This window comes from Engraulis encrasicolus, chromosome 1 (genome assembly GCF_034702125.1).
Source record: "Engraulis encrasicolus isolate BLACKSEA-1 chromosome 1, IST_EnEncr_1.0, whole genome shotgun sequence".
NCBI classification, from domain to species: Eukaryota; Metazoa; Chordata; class Actinopteri; order Clupeiformes; family Engraulidae; genus Engraulis; species Engraulis encrasicolus.
The window spans coordinates 43,002,101-43,018,599 of NC_085857.1; the positions used below are offsets into that span (position 1 = coordinate 43,002,101).

Below are 16,499 nucleotides of genomic sequence, written 5' to 3' on the forward strand. Positions count from 1 at the left end.
CAGCTCGTGGCTTGAATGTGGGGCTTGAATAGCTCTCCATGGGGTAAGTGGTGGAAGACAGCAGATGCTGGATATTAACTTTGCTCACAACCCCTCCACACGGGACGGGCGTCTACAAAACTATAAAAAACACAAGCCTAGGATTTTTACAAAATATATATGTGTGTTTTTAAAATAATCTGTCTTGTATATTATTCGAATGTTTATCTATGTTGAAATGTATGACTAAAAAGTTGAAGGAATACGTCAGTTAAAGTGTTTTTGTGCTTTTAGATGCTGTTGTGAATGAAAGATGGGGAGTTGTCTTGCATATACGGAATTGACCAAAACATACATCCTGAGTATTCAATAATCTTTATTTGAAAAAATAATTTAAGCTAAAATCCTTCATTAAAAAGTTAACAAAAAAGTGACAATAAAAACATTTTTTTACAATCCTTCTTAAATAACATTTCTCAACACGTCCCAGTGACCCGAAGTGCCTTTGCAAATAACAGCAACAACTTAAAAATTCAAATTAAATAATTATTTAAACCATAACAAATATGTAAAATACAGAATAGCAATTAAATAAAAAATAAATTAACTTAAATCATTCCAACTTTGTAATATAAAAAGCAAATTACCAAATAAAAAACAAAAAAGTCGATGACACGCAAGGACATCTTTCAAAGTACAATTTCACTCTTTATAATAATTACATATTTAATACCATACAGAACATTACAAAAAAGAATGGAAAAATAATGATAATAATTTAAATAAAAAAATAAAAAAAACAAACCAAAAATACAAAAGAAGCTCGGAGGACTTAAAAGAGAGATGCACTTATTTCGTTTTTTGTTCATCATAATTTTTTTTCTCTTCGTTACCACAGTGATCAAGTATACATAACTGTCTCCACGGTGCCAATGTGACAAGGATTGGTGGTGACCAAGTGACACACAGCGTGCGAAGCGAAGATAGGCCAGTATGGCCGAACATCCACCTTTAGATGCAGTCCCTACCCTCAGTTTTTAGCTGCCTGGGGTGCCGGGCTCGGAGATTGGCCGCACAGCAAATGTTGCCAATATTATTATTGCTTAAAAAACATTGCCACAGTGTTTTTCCGAGAATTAAGACACGGTAAAAAATGGCAAAAAAAAATACTGAAATACATTTCTATGCTCTTTTCTTTTAGTTACATCCTCGTATTTCTTTCTTTACTTATAATAACAGCATCTCAATTGTCGATAGATCCTTATCTTCCATTCTTTCTTTAAAAAAAAAAAAAACAACAAACACACAAACATGGTTGGTCGACGAGCAACATATTGCCCAAAAATACCTTTTTTAAAAAACAACTTTTACAGGTAAAAATTCATCATCTTATAGAGTACATTACTTTGGCCCCCAAACAGGCTTCAGACGGTCCCGACCCAGGCCTGGCGACCGACTGACTGCCTCAGTCCCATCTTCTTTCAGCAAGAGAACCAGCTCACTCTGAATATCAGTTCATAAACGTCTCTAATGGAGCAACAGCAGCAGCCGCCGGGCGGGACACACCTCCACCTCAACGGTACGAGCAGCACGTTCTGACAGGAATAAGTCACATTCCTCACACAGGCTTACAAAATCAGCCGAGTTACATCTGCAGGCTGTTACACCTATGGGGACACAAAAGTGGGGGGAAAAAGGAAGGGACACATTAATGCTAACGTTTGACATTATTTCCACCACACAATGACACAAAACGTGTATAGCCAGAACTATAGAATCTATGTAACACTACGTTAGGCTGTTTATGGTCATTTACAGAGTTAGGCGCACATAACGTGTATAGCTAGAAGATAGCACATGATGAGATGCTGGGATATAAATATCAATATACGTCGATTATCATTAGCATTACATAATTATATTTACTATTATGAAACGTAAGTATTTCAGAGCTCAAAATAAACTGAAATGTTTCAAGAACTCACCTCAGTTGCAATTACACATTCATCTTTCCCTTCGGACAACACTAATACAGATTTGTATTTATTGTCGTAACACTCCGGCGCCAACGCTGGGTATTTTTGCCGTTCCGACGCACATTCTGATGCATCGCTGTGAAGAGAGAGAAAATAAGTCTGTTAGCTCACCATCCCAATATGTCCTCTTTTGGTACTTTACATCTCATGTATTACGTTATTTGCAATTCACTACAATGTTGAGGTGTTTCATGTAATGTTTATTTCTGTTACTTTAGTTTCTTATTAACCCCTTAGCGCAGCACTATGGCTCTCTGTAATGCCATAGCAATGTTGTTATGATGTAGTTAAGCATTTTCAGCAAGTGAATAGGGTCGCCGGCGACCCCAGCTGCAGTAAGAGGCTACGTCTTGGCTTAGGTTTTATGTAATTGTACTAGCATATTTAGCACAATTGCTACCTTTGCAAGCGCTTGCTTGTTTGTTATTTAGACTCAACTCAGGTTTTATGTATTAGCGTTAGCGTGTTTTGTTCAATCGTTACCTTTGCAAACGTTTGCTCCGCTTCTCCTCGTACTCGCTGCCCGAGTCGCCGCAGTAGTCGAGCATGCTACTCGACTGGCACACGTCCTCGCAGCTCATGGCCGCCGCCGAGCACGACACGGAGGCGGCCGACATGGACATGGCGGAAGGCGCCCTGCCGCCGCACTCCATCTTGGCCCCCGCGTACTCCATCTTGGCCTCGTGCTGCTGCTTGGCGTCGTACTTCACCTCGTGCACCAGGTTGTAGTCGGCCTGCTGCTGAGAGTGCGCCGCGCGGCTCTTGAAGGCGCTCTTCTCCGCCGCCACGTCGTCCAACAGCTCGGCGTGGTAGTCCGCCTTCTTGTTGGTGTTCTTGACCGACGCTCCGAGTCCGAGTCCGCCGACACCGACGCCGCAGCTGCTGCTGCCCCCCAGCCCCACCATGCTGCTGATCATGGACAGGTCCTTGTCGCCGCCTCCACGCTGGCAGTTGTTGGTCAAGTTGTTGATGGGTTCGTTCTCGCCGGGCGCCGCCTCGCACTCCCGCTCCCGCCGCTGCTGGACCTTGGAGCGGATGCAGCCGACCACCAGCGCGCAGCCGGCCAGCAGCAGCACCACCAGCAGGATGCCCGACGCCACGCCGGTCCAGGGGATGGCTCCGCCGCCCGCCTGCGCGGCGGCGTGGTCGGGCAGCAGGAACTGGCAGTTGCGCCCCCCGTAGCCCGGCACGCAGGCGCAGACGTAGCGGTTGTTGCGCTCGTGGCAGGTGGCGCCGTTGTGGCAGGGGTTGTGCTGACAGCGGCTGATGGGCGCCGTGCAGTTGCGGCCCGTGTAGCCCGGCGGGCAGGCGCACGTGTAGCCCTCGGGGCCCTCCTGGCACGTGCCGCCGTTCTGGCAGGGGTAGGCGGCGCACTCGTCGCTGGCGCGGTCGCAATTCATGCCTGTGAAGCCCTCGGGGCACTGGCACAGGTAAGAGTTGACCAGGTCCACGCATCGGGCACCTGAGGGGTTGAGAGAGAAGAAGAGGAAGAAGAAGAAGAGGAAGAAGGAGAGGAAGAAGAAGAAGAAGCAGAGGGGGGTTAATAAGTTAAAGACTTCATAAAAGATCTCACGCAAAAACAAGCAAATGTCAGGCCACTTAATCTACAGTAGTATGCAAAAAGTTTGCCACACCAGGCATAAACATTCACATCTCTCCCAACATTGTTGGCATAGGATTAAGAACTATCATTTGGAGTACTAAGAACTATCAACATCATTTAGAGTACGGTAGTGATGGATTTCATTCTTCTTCCTCCTCATCGTATGGCTTGATGCCATGACCCAGCAGCCAAACTTTAAACAAAACAAAAGGAGCTTGATTCCTTTGCTTTACATTGTCCAACACCATAAAGGCCTAGTTGTGATGTCAACAGATTCCCTTTTTTTGGCCCCTAGTAGTCTCTTGGCCTGGCTCCGTCCTTACCATTGGAGCAGGGGGCGGAGGTGCAGTGGTCGATCTTCTTCTCGCAGTTGAAGCCAGCGTAGCCCGTGGGGCACTGGCAGTAGTAGCCGCCGTCTGGGTTGTCGGCGCAGCGGCCGCCATTGAAGCAGGGCCCATCTGCGCACGTCATGGCGCTCAGCTCGCAGTTCTTGCCATAGTAACCCGGCGGGCAGGCACAGCTGTAGGTGTTCTCCATGTCCTAGTGGGTGAAAGGTTGACAAGAGCGGCGATTAAAGACTTCTCTAAAGCAATTTGACCGCGTGGAAATCCAACGGGTATCCTGGAGTAGTGTAGGCGTTTTTACCATGTTTGCCCCAATGTAAAATAAAGGGTTTATAAATACTTCAACCACCTTGACTCAAAGGAGAGTGCTTTGGATATAGCTCAAACGTCTGCCAAGTCCTAAAAAGGTATCCTAGTGTGCTCCAGAGATTTCAAGACATGAACATCCGGTGAATGACACAAGAATGTATTAATCTGTTTGTGTCAGAGCAGAGGACACTTAGAAGAAGTATTTCTCTAAAGCAATTTAATTAACATAATGGAAATCTAATGGGCATCCTACTAGTGTGCAGAACGTGAAACAGAAACACTGCAAGAGATACAAGGACGCATTCATCAACGACTGCTTGTATCTGTATCGGTATGTGTACGTTTGTAAGGACGTTACTGCCAAATTATGTTTGGGTATTATGTGCTAATAAAAACAGGACATAACTATTGGGTCAGTACTGTCCACAACTGTCCTGTTGTGACTGCTGCCAACATCTGCTTGCCACGAGCTGATGTTTTTCTGACAAGGGAGTGAGTGAGTGCGGAGAAGGCTGTAGAATCGGCGGTAAAACTACACTCGGAGCGGCGGCTTGACAGCTGCTAACACCTGCACGCCACGAGCTGATGTTTTTGCGCGAGTGGGGTGGGGATAAGGCGGCAGCCTCGGCAGTAAAGCCACTCTGTGAGCTGCCCTCAGGGGCTTATGCCATGCGCCATACAGCTGTTTAAAGCGATCTGCAGAGGCAAATGTTACGGATCAACAGCAGATGAGGTAACAGTTTGACGAGACAGAGCGCGTGTGTTGTATTTGTGAGGGTGTGAGTCAGGGGAGCTTGTGTGTTTTTTTTTGTCTTTCTCCCTCCCGCCCTCTCCCTCCCTCCATCCTTCTCTCTCATTCCGTTTCAATCTCGCTCTCTCTCATTCTGTCTGTGTGTGACTGAGTATGTGTGTGAGTTTGTGGTCATAGAGGAGGGGGTAGAGGAGAGGAGAGGCGTGGTAGTGGTAGAGGAGAAAAGGAGGGAAAGGGTAGAGGGGGTAGCAGTATGTGTGTCTGCACGTGTGTGTGTGTGTCTGAGTGAGGGAGTAGCAGTATGTGTGTGTGTGTGTGTGCATGCGTGTGTGTGTGTGTGAGGGGGTAGCAGCATGTGTGTGTTTGTGTGTGTGTGTGTGTGTGTGTGTGTGTGTGTGTGTTTGTGTGTGTGTGTGTGTGTGAGAGAGAGAGAGAGAGAGGGGTTAGTGGGCCGAGGGGGGGGTGTGGACTTACAGTGCAGCTGCCACCATTCCTGCAGGGGTTCCCAGTGCATTCGTTCACCTCGATCTCACAGCTGGCGCCCGTGTAGCCCGGTCGACAGGAGCAGGTGTAGCTCCCCTGGCCCGTGTTGCTGCAAGTGGCCCCATTCATGCAGGGCTTGTGATGGGTGCAGTAGTTCAGATCTGTAAAGTCGGACGGACACACGGACGGACAGATAGACAGACAGACACATGTGCACATGTGGATGAGTGTCTCAGGAGACAGGGGGGTTGGGGTTGGAGGCCAAAGACAAAAACACACTGGCCAACAACAGCACACAGCAGCAGCAGCGCAGCGCAGCTGTTTTTTCTTTTCATTTGTCATCCTTTCTTTCTTTCTTTCTCTTTCTTTCATCCTGTCCTCCCTTTCCACACCATGTTGCCACCACCCTGACTACTTAGTTTTAGTGAGTTTAGTTGACTTTGTTTCTTTCATTAAGTAATTGTGTGCAATAAACAGCAAACACACAAGCTGAGAAGATACTCAAATGTGTATGTTATCAGATTATTTAGGCCAGGAGGCTACTTTCTAATTTCCATCTGAAGTTCAACAGCTGTTTAGGGTTGGTTTGTCCCATCTGCTTGTCCACAGCTGCATTTAACAACAACAAATAGGCTACACTTTCAATTCTGTTTGTCGTGTACACATTCACTGTTTAGCTGTGGCACATCTTTCCTTTCATGGTCTACCTGGACTGTTGTTTTGCCTTCGGAGAGGCTCAAAAGCTTCTCAAAACAAAACACAAGCAACTCCTTTGTTAGTCCCCCCCCCCACTCCCCTCTCGGGGTCCGCCACTACAAGGGCCCCTGAGGGCCAACTATAAACATCACCCCCGCAGTATTGGCAATGTAGAGTCGTCAATGGAAACGAGGTGTTTTGTTTTGCGTTTTGCGAATCTCATTCATTCCCCATCTTGATTTTCGTTGTTGTTTTTGTTGTTTGTCCCCTTGCCGAAACATAATTCTACCTCAAAAAACAAACAAAAAAAACCACACACACACACACCACACACACACACACACTCAAAACAGGATTTCAAGGGTATGGACCCCTCACTCTAAAAACTTGTCTCAGCCTTTGTCCTGACCTGCACCTCCACCTCAGATGTGCACACAATCTCCCTCATCACTTCCCAAGGACTGCAGATGGAATTTAGCTTGTAAGCTATAATCTGGTCATCTCTTTCCTTTTTGTAACTAATTTACATGCACATGGTCCCTGTCAAAATAAATCAAATAAACTAAACTAAACTTGTGTCTGTCTGAGACTCACCTTGGTTGCAGAAGAGTCCTCCCCAGCCCTCCTGACAGTTGCACTGCCACGGTTGCTGGCAAGTCCCGTGGAGGCATCCGGGGTAGCGGATACACTCATCACAGTAGCGGCCCTCGAAGCCAACTCGGCATCTGTCAATTGACAAAAAACACCTTCGTGTGAGACTCAAACATAAATTAATACATTTTTTAAATTCCCTTGCACAGCCAACTAACCAGTAAAAAATGCAGTGTCATTGGAACACTTAATGTCGACTTAATGTCTTCTAGATTATAGGGGGTAAATTCAGGTAAATTGGGCCACTTTTATGCATATAAGCGAATGGCCCAAAGTGGCCCAGTTTATCTGAATTCACCCCAATGTAGTGCTCTCTGGGTGTTGAATGAGCACAACAATCTTTCTGTGTATACCTAGTGTGATATTGGAGGCATTTGCCTTTGTTTACATCATATTTGTGAGGCATTGGAAGTTGTTTTCAGGTGTTTTCAAAGGCACTCCCAACATGGGGCCGTGGTTTTAACTTTTATTTTGATGTGATGTGATGTGGGGTGTCAATTTTTACTCCAATTGTGATGCAGGCGGGGGAAATGGTAGCAGTTTGAATGTGACTTACTTGCATTCTCCGGGCTTCTCACAGAACCCATGCTCCTCGTCACATCCTGGCAGGCAGATTGCTACAAAAGACAGAGGGAAACAAAACACCACATAAATCACCCAAGCATGGCTTTTGTTGAGTTCTTCCTACTTGTGACTATTTCCTAACGAATTCACATATTTCGATTTCATTAAACCTATTAATTGATCATCCCCTCTCCCTCCCAAAAAAATATAGCCTAGGAAAAAAATTATCACAACTTCTGCTCTACAAGCATTCACAATAGACTCCCTCACAAAACGCGCGGTGGGAGGGTGGGGGTTGTCTTTCCCTACGCTGTGGGTCAAAACTCTTTTTTTCCCATTCAGAGCACACACACACACACACACACACACACACACACACACACACACACACACACACACACACACACACACACACACACACACACACACACACACACACACACAGCACCCCTTAATGTCTCCGGGTGGCGAAGATAAGGCTGGACAGCTGGTGGATACGCGGCCAGCGCGCGACAGCTGCCCCATTGTCTTCCATTCTGCCGGCAGCTGCCCACTTCAAACAATACCTCCCCCTCGTAAGCCAATAGGCGCCAAGCCCACTCCGGGAATAACGAATCGGACGTAAGCATGTAAATTTATGGCACGCGTGAGATTATTCCGAAAAAACTTTCCTCCTCCTGATTTGAATAAATCAAGTGGGGTCCTGTGTGCGTTCGACTTGGGAGAGAGCGAGAGAGAAGGAGGAGGAGGAGGAGGGATGGGGAGTATGGTGTCTGAGACACTGGTGATTTTTTTACAACCACACAGTAGGCTAACCGTTAAGCCTTACTTTTTTCCAACTAAAAAAAAGTCAACAAAAGTCAGCACGTTTTATGGGCCGATCTGTACTGTTCGAATGGAAAACAATGACACCACCCCAAACAACGGTGAAAACAACAAACGAGATCACTTACGTTCGGTACAGTATTGGCCCTTCCATCCAGCGTCACAGATGATTTCGCCCCTCTCGCCACAGGTGAAGTGTCCAAAAGCGTCATCCCTGGGGCGACAGAACACCGAGCATCCCTCCCCGTAGTAGTGCTCGTCGCAGACAAAGCGGTACGAGTACCTCAACTCGGTCCTGCCAGCGGAGTGAAGGTCCTGGGACCAGTCGTCTCCCACCGTCAAGTGTCGCTGGGTAGCCATGGTGCTAATGATGCGCTCTGGGTTCTCTGTAAGATCAAGTGCAACGCGTTATGAGCATCCCGTCCCTTGCCTCCGACCCCCACCCCCCATCAAATTCAAGTATTTCATTCGGCCTTTTACAGCAAGACATACCTGTGACAAGATCTTCTTTGGAATCGGCATGCACGGCTTCAATGATCAGAGAAAACGTCCCCTGTGATGAAAAGCCACAGCAAAGGGGGGGAAATTAGACCACAAAGACCGGAAAAATGGACCAACGTCCCCTGCCAACGCTGGGGTCTATACAGACAACAACAGAGTAAGCCTTGGGGCTGCAACAGACACCTAACAGTTTGTGCGCATCCATGCGTAAAATCGCTCGTTTCAGTTCATTCCTATGCTAGCCACGTAAAGATATAGACGTAGTAAATATACCCTACATTGTTTCACCATTCACTCGCACTGAACAGCAACAACAACTGCCCAAGTTCACTCACCGGCCACGTAAATCCGAAATTCATCCTGATGGGATTGGTGAAGGAACCGTCCGGGAGTGTGTCTGGAACTTTGAAAGAGTTCGAGCCAACTACGGGCGTAACAGCACCCCCGTAGGTGCATGGGGGCTCCGGGGATGCGTTGGGTTGATAGTGCTTTAGGCAAACTCGAAAAAAGGTCTTGCACTCGCATTGTTGATATAGCGAGGCCATCCCTGGCTTACAACAGTTCCTATTGCCTTGTACCCCCTTCTTGTTCAAAAACTCTTGTAACTTGAGCTCAAAGACGCCAGAAGAGAGAACCTGTAGAAGATGTAAAACTATTGATTAGGACAAAACGCTACTATAAAACGCCACTAACGCATGGCCAACTGTGGCTTCAAATTTCTTAAGTTATGATTGTAAAGTAAGAATATTTACCTGGCATATCAGGATGTTGAGGAGTGATACCACCAGAAGATTGCGTCCCATGATGGAAAAAAATAAATATATAAATAAATAAATAGAAAATGTTTGCGGGTAACTCCGTTCCCAGCACAGGGCTGTTTTCCTTGACAAAAGGAGTCCTTTCAGAACCGTATGCTTCCCTCTGAATGATTCATTGAAGGCAAGTCTCCCGTAAAGGTCTCAGACACTTGCCCGCATCAGCCACGCTGGTCTCATTCATGTCATACAGACACAAACGGGATCCCAAAGTTTTCAGTGTGGAGTTGGTAGGTGGGGGAAAAATCCGTTACGAGACGATAATCCAAGTAGTGGTGTATGTGTACCGCGGCGGAGTAATGAATGAGTGCCTTTCCTCTTTTCAGTTGTGACTCCTTCTTGACTTTTCAGTCAGTCCCCCCTTTTTTTCTTTTCCAGAAAACCTCATCAGAGGTTTCTCCTCACGTCTTCCTACGTCGTACACTGTGCGTTTGTCTCTCACACCCAAGCGCTTGTCTGTGGTTATATACCGGGCGCCACATGCCATGGTAATAACATGCAAATGAGCCGCCTCCTCCCTGAGAGCGTCTCGATTTGTGACAATGAGGTACCTCCACTACTCCACTACTCCCCACTTTCTAATGGCTATCCAAGTCTGCAGTGAACGCCAGCTCCAAAAAACAGTGTTTTTTCCCCTCTACAATTGACTCGATGAAACATAACAGATAGCCATTATTTTATTCGACAATCCCACGTGAACTTATTCAGGGGGTTATGTTGAACTTAAGTGTGTCTGTTTATTTTGGGCAAAGTTCAAAACAAGTTGAACCCAATGCGTTTCGATGTAGATGGCTGTGACTTTGGGCGTTTATGATAACGGAGGTGTTAAAATGCTGTAGGTAAACTTTGGAACTCCTCGCGGGCTAGTAGATTTCTCCACTTGCTTTTCCCTTTTCACTACTCCATCTCCCTCTCTTGTGCGCGCGTGTGTTTGTGTGTGTGTTGGGGGTGGGGTGACTGTGCGCGTGTGTACAATGAATGAAAATGTGTGCGAGCGCGCGTACGCGTGTGGTTTGTGAGATGAGATGGGGGGTGGGGACTGATGAAGTGTGTGAGAGCGTGTGTGTGTGTGTGTGTGTGTGTGTGTGTGTGTGTGTGTGTGTGTGTGTGTGTGTGTGTGTGTGTGTGTGTGTGTGTGTGTGTGTGTGTGAGCGTGGTCGTCCGTCCCCGGGGCACTTTGTTATTGTGAGCCGAAGGAATAAGTTTGCTCTCGGCGCGCTCAGCTGTATGGTAATTCGCCCAGCACCTGCTCTCCCCACAATTTAGCTGGGCGAGAGAGCTGGAGCTTCGGGCTGCTAACCCCGCCCACCGGGCCACTAGTCCCCACTAACTACACTCAACTCAAGTCAAGGGACGCCCGAACGTCATGAAAATACTACATCACTATCTGAACGACGTGTTTCCATGAAATAGCGATTTAAAACGCACGGTGTGACTGTATCCCGTAACTAAGTGTAATGGATAGACAGAGTGGGGGGGAAACTTGTGTTTGAATGGAGAATGGGGAAGGGGAGGGGGGCAGAAGTTGTAGCCAATAGTTTGTGGGGTGGGATGCCTTTATGGATGTACCCTTTTCTAATTATTTGGGGACAAATTCCCTGCTTTCTCCCTCGTTGCTATTTGAGTTTCGAGAGACACTTTCCACCTGTGAAATGTTTACTCGGTTGGTTTCTCTCTCTCTCTCTCCGTGAGCTGTGTTTTCACTTGTTTCGTCAACTGGATTTTCACTTCTCATGGGCCTAAACACATTGGCACAAGTCCACAGTCCAAATCAATCGAAGAGAGATTAATTATTAGCTAGCTGATGTATTGACTGTCCTGCAAATACAGGAACAGGGCTAATGTAGGCTCTTCAAAGAGGCCGTGCCTTGTACTGAGCAGACTGAGATGCAGGTGCGCCTTCTTGAACACCTTCTCTTCTGCGGCTCAGTTCTACTGCACACCATCGGTTCTGTGCAAATTGGCATTTAGGTAATCACATGAAATGTCACATTTCAGACATTTCCATGAAGTTATTGTAAAATGGGGACCAGCAGTAGGCCTACCACGAAAACGTAGAGAAACACTCAATGTCCTTTGGATTGATACCTATCGTCTTGTTTCGGAACATATAGGCTGTAAGCATACGACGTTGACCTAACGTATGATTGGCCCTCATTTCCCCAACTTCCCTACCTTGCAGGCCAAAAAATTATGGATTTTGGAAGTGACTGTTTAACCACATCTCGACTGTAGGGGGGCAGTTGTACTTTAACTCCTGCCCACCAGTAGCTGCGGTGAACAAAAAGGTTGACTCGAGCTAGGACCATTCATTCTTTTCTTTTGCGCTTTCGTTTTCATTGATTGTGAATGCGCGCGGAGCCCTAGGGGATTCTCTGTGAAGGGGGCACGACACGCCTCAGACGCTGCCAGGCCCTTACAAGCCATCTGCTCTCGAGCTAACGCCGTTTTTTTCCTCCCAGTCTCTCTCCATCCTCCGCCTCCTCCGCCTCCTCCTCCTCCTGCTCCACGTACGCGCACGTCTCTATGTGACTCTCCCCACAGCGACCAGGCTAAATGAAGCCGCTAGCATGTTAAAGGACCTGTAACGGTATGGGCTGGGCACCCCGTGGCCAGATGGCTAGGGGAAGCCAGAAGTTTTCGTCCCAGCGGAGTAGACAGCACACGAGCGGCCGTGGGAACGTAAACACGGAGCGCATCACACGATATCGATCATATGAAGGATTCCCCATTATGGTCTATTATGTTATTTGCGAACCAATAATCAGCGGATCCAGAATAATCCATATAGGGCTCAGGCATTCACTGCTTGCTTGCTATGCGGTTCACGAAACCCACCGGCGTCAGACCCTTATTTGGGGAGAGGCCGTGGCTAAATTGTATTCACGCAGCTTTACCAGCACCACAAAACACAAAAAGGAACGCGTGTTTTGAATTTTCTATTATGTATGTTACTGTAGGCCTATAGGTTACATTTTAGATCACCCAAACAAACGGGACGTCAAGGTAGCCTTCCTCTTTATGTAATGGAGCGCTGCTCCTTTAAGGGAAGTCTGACGCTGCGGCACACGTCACCACGCCGCTCGTAGAGGCTTATGGGAAGTCTCTTCATAAACACTGCCAGTGGCTAGTATTCGGTAAGCCTGCAAAGTTCCCCTTTGCGCGTTTCATCGCCACCGGCGAATGCTGTGGTTGCTTCTCCCCTCGCCGTCGAGAGGAGTGCGGTGTCCAGTTCAGATCTAGGAGATGTGGACCATTTCTTGTCCTCGTGAGTATGTGGACCATTTCTCGTCGCTGTTTATGTGCTAGCCAGCAGCTAGTGGCTAACTTCGCGTCTGCTGTTCTATAGGTTGTGATTCCAACTTGGCGTCTCTTACTTGGCTAGAGTGATCTCTTGCTTCTCCACTGGCAAGGACTTCGGTGGACAATACCAACGGTTACCTTGCGCCTTTCCCGTCTCCTGCACGCCGGTATGTATTATAGTGGGTTAGCTTGTGCCTTTACCCAGCTCTGACTGTTTGTTTTCTTACCATGGTTGCTAACGACGGCCATTATTATGGTTTCAGCGTGTGGTCGCTACCGGCGCCTCGGCCGTGTACCCCTGTATTGGCACTCCGACTGTGAGAATTGCGCTGCGCATCGGTGCACCCTCATCTCCGGGTAAGGTAACCTCTCGGCAGCAGAATCGTATGATAGTGGGTGTCCTGCTAGCTTGGCTAACGCTCTCCTCCTCCCTCGCAGGTTGTATCTGTGTGGCCGTGGTCAGACACACCACGCGTTTAGGTGCACGAGCGGCGACTTTTAGCCCCGGTTGTGTGGTGCCTCTGGACGCCGGGAACCCGTATCTCGGCTGCTGCTCCGGCCTCGGAAATTGGACATTCGTGTGTGTGTGTGCGTGGGCGCGCTTTGGTTCAGTGTGTGTGTGTGTGTGTGTGTGTGTGTGGGCGCTCGGCTCGGTGTGAGCTGGTGTACGCTGGTGCGTGTGAGTGTGTGTGTGTAGGTAGTGTGGGGATACCTAGGGGACTGCACTGAGCTGAGCCTCTGGCATTGGTTTACCTCATGTTTTGATTTCGTTTTCTTTCGTTTGCTGTGCCTAATTTCCCTTTTTTTTATTATTTCATTCAATTATCTAATTTCTAATTTAACTGCATGTGCTTATTGGATTTTGATTTATTTTGCATGGTTTGCTGTGATTTCTTCTTGTTTCTGTTTGCCGTGAATTATTTCTGTTTGTTGTGAACTAATCTTTATTATTCTGTGTGTTATAAAAATATATCTTTCTCACTCTTTGCAATAAAATATAAAAAGGTACTCACAATTCACAAAGTGCAGTGGGGTGGGTGTGCTATCGCAATCACCCGCAGATCGATAAACACTTGCCCCAAAGTATGTTCACGTTCACAGTAAAGTGCAGGGGTGGGTGTGCTGCCACCACACCCGCGGATCTGTAAACACCTGCCCCAAAGTATGTTCACTAATTCACAATAGGCAACACACCTGGTAGGCCTAAGGCCTTAGAACCCACACTCAGGTTGTCAGACTTTGTTACTAGGGGCTGGCACGGCTAACACATTAGGGCCAATGGCACACCTCAGAATTAACAAAAGAAAAGTAAAGAAATAGTTCACAACAAACAAAATAAGTCACAGCACACGAAAGAAAACGAAAATCAAAACAGGAGGTAAACCAAACCCCAGAGGCTCAGCTCAGAAGCAAGAGATCACTCTAGCCAAGTAAGAGACGCCAAGTTGGAATCACAACCTATAGAACAGCAGACGCGAAGTTAGCCACTAGCTGCTCAGTGTGTGTGTGTGCGTGGGCGCGCTTTGGTTCAGTGTGTGTGTGTGTGTGTGTGGGCGCTCGGCTCGGTGTGAGCTGGTGTACGCTGGTGCGTGTGAGTGTGTGTGTGTAGGTAGTGTGGGGATACCTAGGGGACTGCACTGAGCTGAGCCTCTGGCATTGGTTTACCTCATGTTTTGATTTCGTTTTCTTTCGTTTGCTGTGCCTAATTTCCCTTTTTTTATTATTTCATTCAATTATCTAATTTCTAATTTAACTGCATGTGCTTATTGGATTTTGATTTATTTTGCATGGTTTGCTGTGATTTCTTCTTGTTTCTGTTTGCCGTGAATTATTTCTGTTTGTTGTGAACTATTTCTTTACTTTTCTTTTGTTAATTCTGAGGTGTGCCATTGGCCCTAATGTGTTAGCCGTGCCAGCCCCTAGTAACAAAGTCTGACAACCTGAGTGTGGGTTCTAAGGCCTTAGGCCTACCAGGTGTGTTGCCTATTGTGAATTAGTGAACATACTTTGGCGTCAGTTTCCCGAGGGCTGGTTCGGTTGGAGGGGCCCATTCTCCGAAAACCCGGAGCCTCTACGGGAGGGTGCTTGTGGGGGCCCCACCACTCGTTCTCCGTCACAATCCGCAGCAATATGGCCTGGTGTGCTATCGCAATCACCCGCAGATCGATAAACACTTGCCCCAAAGTATGTTCACGTTCACAGTAAAGTGCAGGGGTGGGTGTGCTGCCACCACACCCGCGGATCTGTAAACACCTGCCCCAAAGTATGTTCACTAATTCACAATAGGCAACACACCTGGCAGGCTCGGTGTGAGCTGGTGTACGCTGGTGCGTGTGAGTGTGTGTGTGTAGGTAGTGTGGGGATACCTAGCACGTCACCCCTAAAGCTACAAGTGCGTAAGGAGACAAGGGGCCTGCACTGAAAGCTGTGAGAGAGAGAGCTTTAACAGAGTAAATATATTGCCTAGATAGGCCTACTAACCGCTGCAATACTATTCAGACCAGGAGAGGGGGGAAGGCGGCCGGGCGGAAATTAAACAAACAAAAACAAACGTAACAGAAAAGCAAAACTAATTGGGCAGGGACAAAACAGCAGTAAGCAATGTTACCGACCCTCGACGGCCAGTGGCTAGTATTCGGTAAGCCTGCAAAGTTCCCCTTTGCGCGTTTCATCGCCACCGGCGAATGCTGTGGTTGCTTCTCCCCTCGCCGTCGAGAGGAGTGCGGTGTCCAGTTCGGATCGAGGAGATTTCAGTACTTGGGACATGTGATCTCCCAGCACGGTGTCTCTACCGACCCTGGCAAGGTGGAGGCAGTGGCCACATGGCGGCGACCTGCCAATGTGTCGGAGCTCCGATCATTCCTAGGCTTCGCCAGCTATTATCGACGATTCGTCGAAGGATTCGCAAAGCTGGCCGCGCCGTTGCATCGATTGGTGGCCACCTTGAACGGGAGCCGTTCCCGTCAGCCCTCGGGGCAGCAGTTTCTTGATACATGGTCAGAGGATTGCGAAAGAAGTTTTGAGGAACTCAAGGGGAGGCTCGTGTCGGCGCCGGTACTGGCGTACGCGGACTTTAGCCGCCCATTTATTCTGGAGGTCGACGCCAGCCATTGCGGACTGGGCGCGGTCCTCTCGCAGGAGGTGGACGGCAAAGTCCGACCGGTGGCATACGCCAGTAGAACGTTAAGACCTACAGAGCGGAATATGAATAATTACAGTTCTATGAAGCTCGAGTTCCTCGCCCTAAAATGGGCCGTCACCGAGAAGTTTCGCGAATATCTCTTGGGCCAGAAGTGTGTCGTGTACACTGATAATAACCCCCTGAGTCACCTCACTACTTCCAAACTCGGGGCGGTCGAACACCGGTGGGCCGCACAGCTTGCATCATTTGATTTTGAATTAAAGTACCGCTCGGGTAAATCTAACGGTAATGCGGACGGCCTGTCGCGGCAGAATCAGCCAGACCAAGAAGACGTGAGTGACCTGGTTCCGGGTACAGCGGTCCCTAGATTGCTGCAACAGGTAGCGGCTCAGGGAGATGGCGGCACCGCCTCTCAGTCCAGTGTCTCGGGGTTGTTCCCCCACGCTTTGCCGGTTCTGCGCACTCTGCAAGCAAGCGACCCCGGTGGTCAGCTGCAA

At 48.0% G+C, this 16,499-nt stretch overlaps 1 protein-coding gene and 1 long non-coding RNA gene across 2 annotated transcripts; one reads left to right on the plus strand and one right to left on the minus strand.

Annotated features, from left to right (window-relative positions):
- Positions 1 to 351: 351 nt before the first annotated feature.
- On the minus strand, positions 352 to 9,697 carry dla (deltaA). The gene is made up of 11 exons (XM_063183403.1): positions 9,495 to 9,697; positions 9,078 to 9,377; positions 8,734 to 8,794; positions 8,370 to 8,627; positions 7,409 to 7,469; positions 6,796 to 6,926; positions 5,497 to 5,666; positions 3,942 to 4,158; positions 2,499 to 3,477; positions 1,965 to 2,091; positions 352 to 1,646 (listed from the first exon to the last, which is right to left on the minus strand). The coding sequence occupies exons 1-11, from the start codon at positions 9,543 to 9,545 to the stop codon at positions 1,641 to 1,643; spliced, it is 2,361 nt and encodes a 786-aa protein (XP_063039473.1). The 5' UTR covers positions 9,546 to 9,697; the 3' UTR covers positions 352 to 1,640.
- A 2,886-nt stretch (positions 9,698 to 12,583) lies between these two features.
- LOC134434843 (uncharacterized) lies at positions 12,584 to 13,770 on the plus strand. The gene is made up of 3 exons (XR_010031948.1): positions 12,584 to 12,825; positions 12,907 to 13,027; positions 13,124 to 13,770. It is a non-coding gene; the product is annotated as an uncharacterized LOC134434843 (long non-coding RNA).
- Positions 13,771 to 16,499: the final 2,729 nt, after the last annotated feature.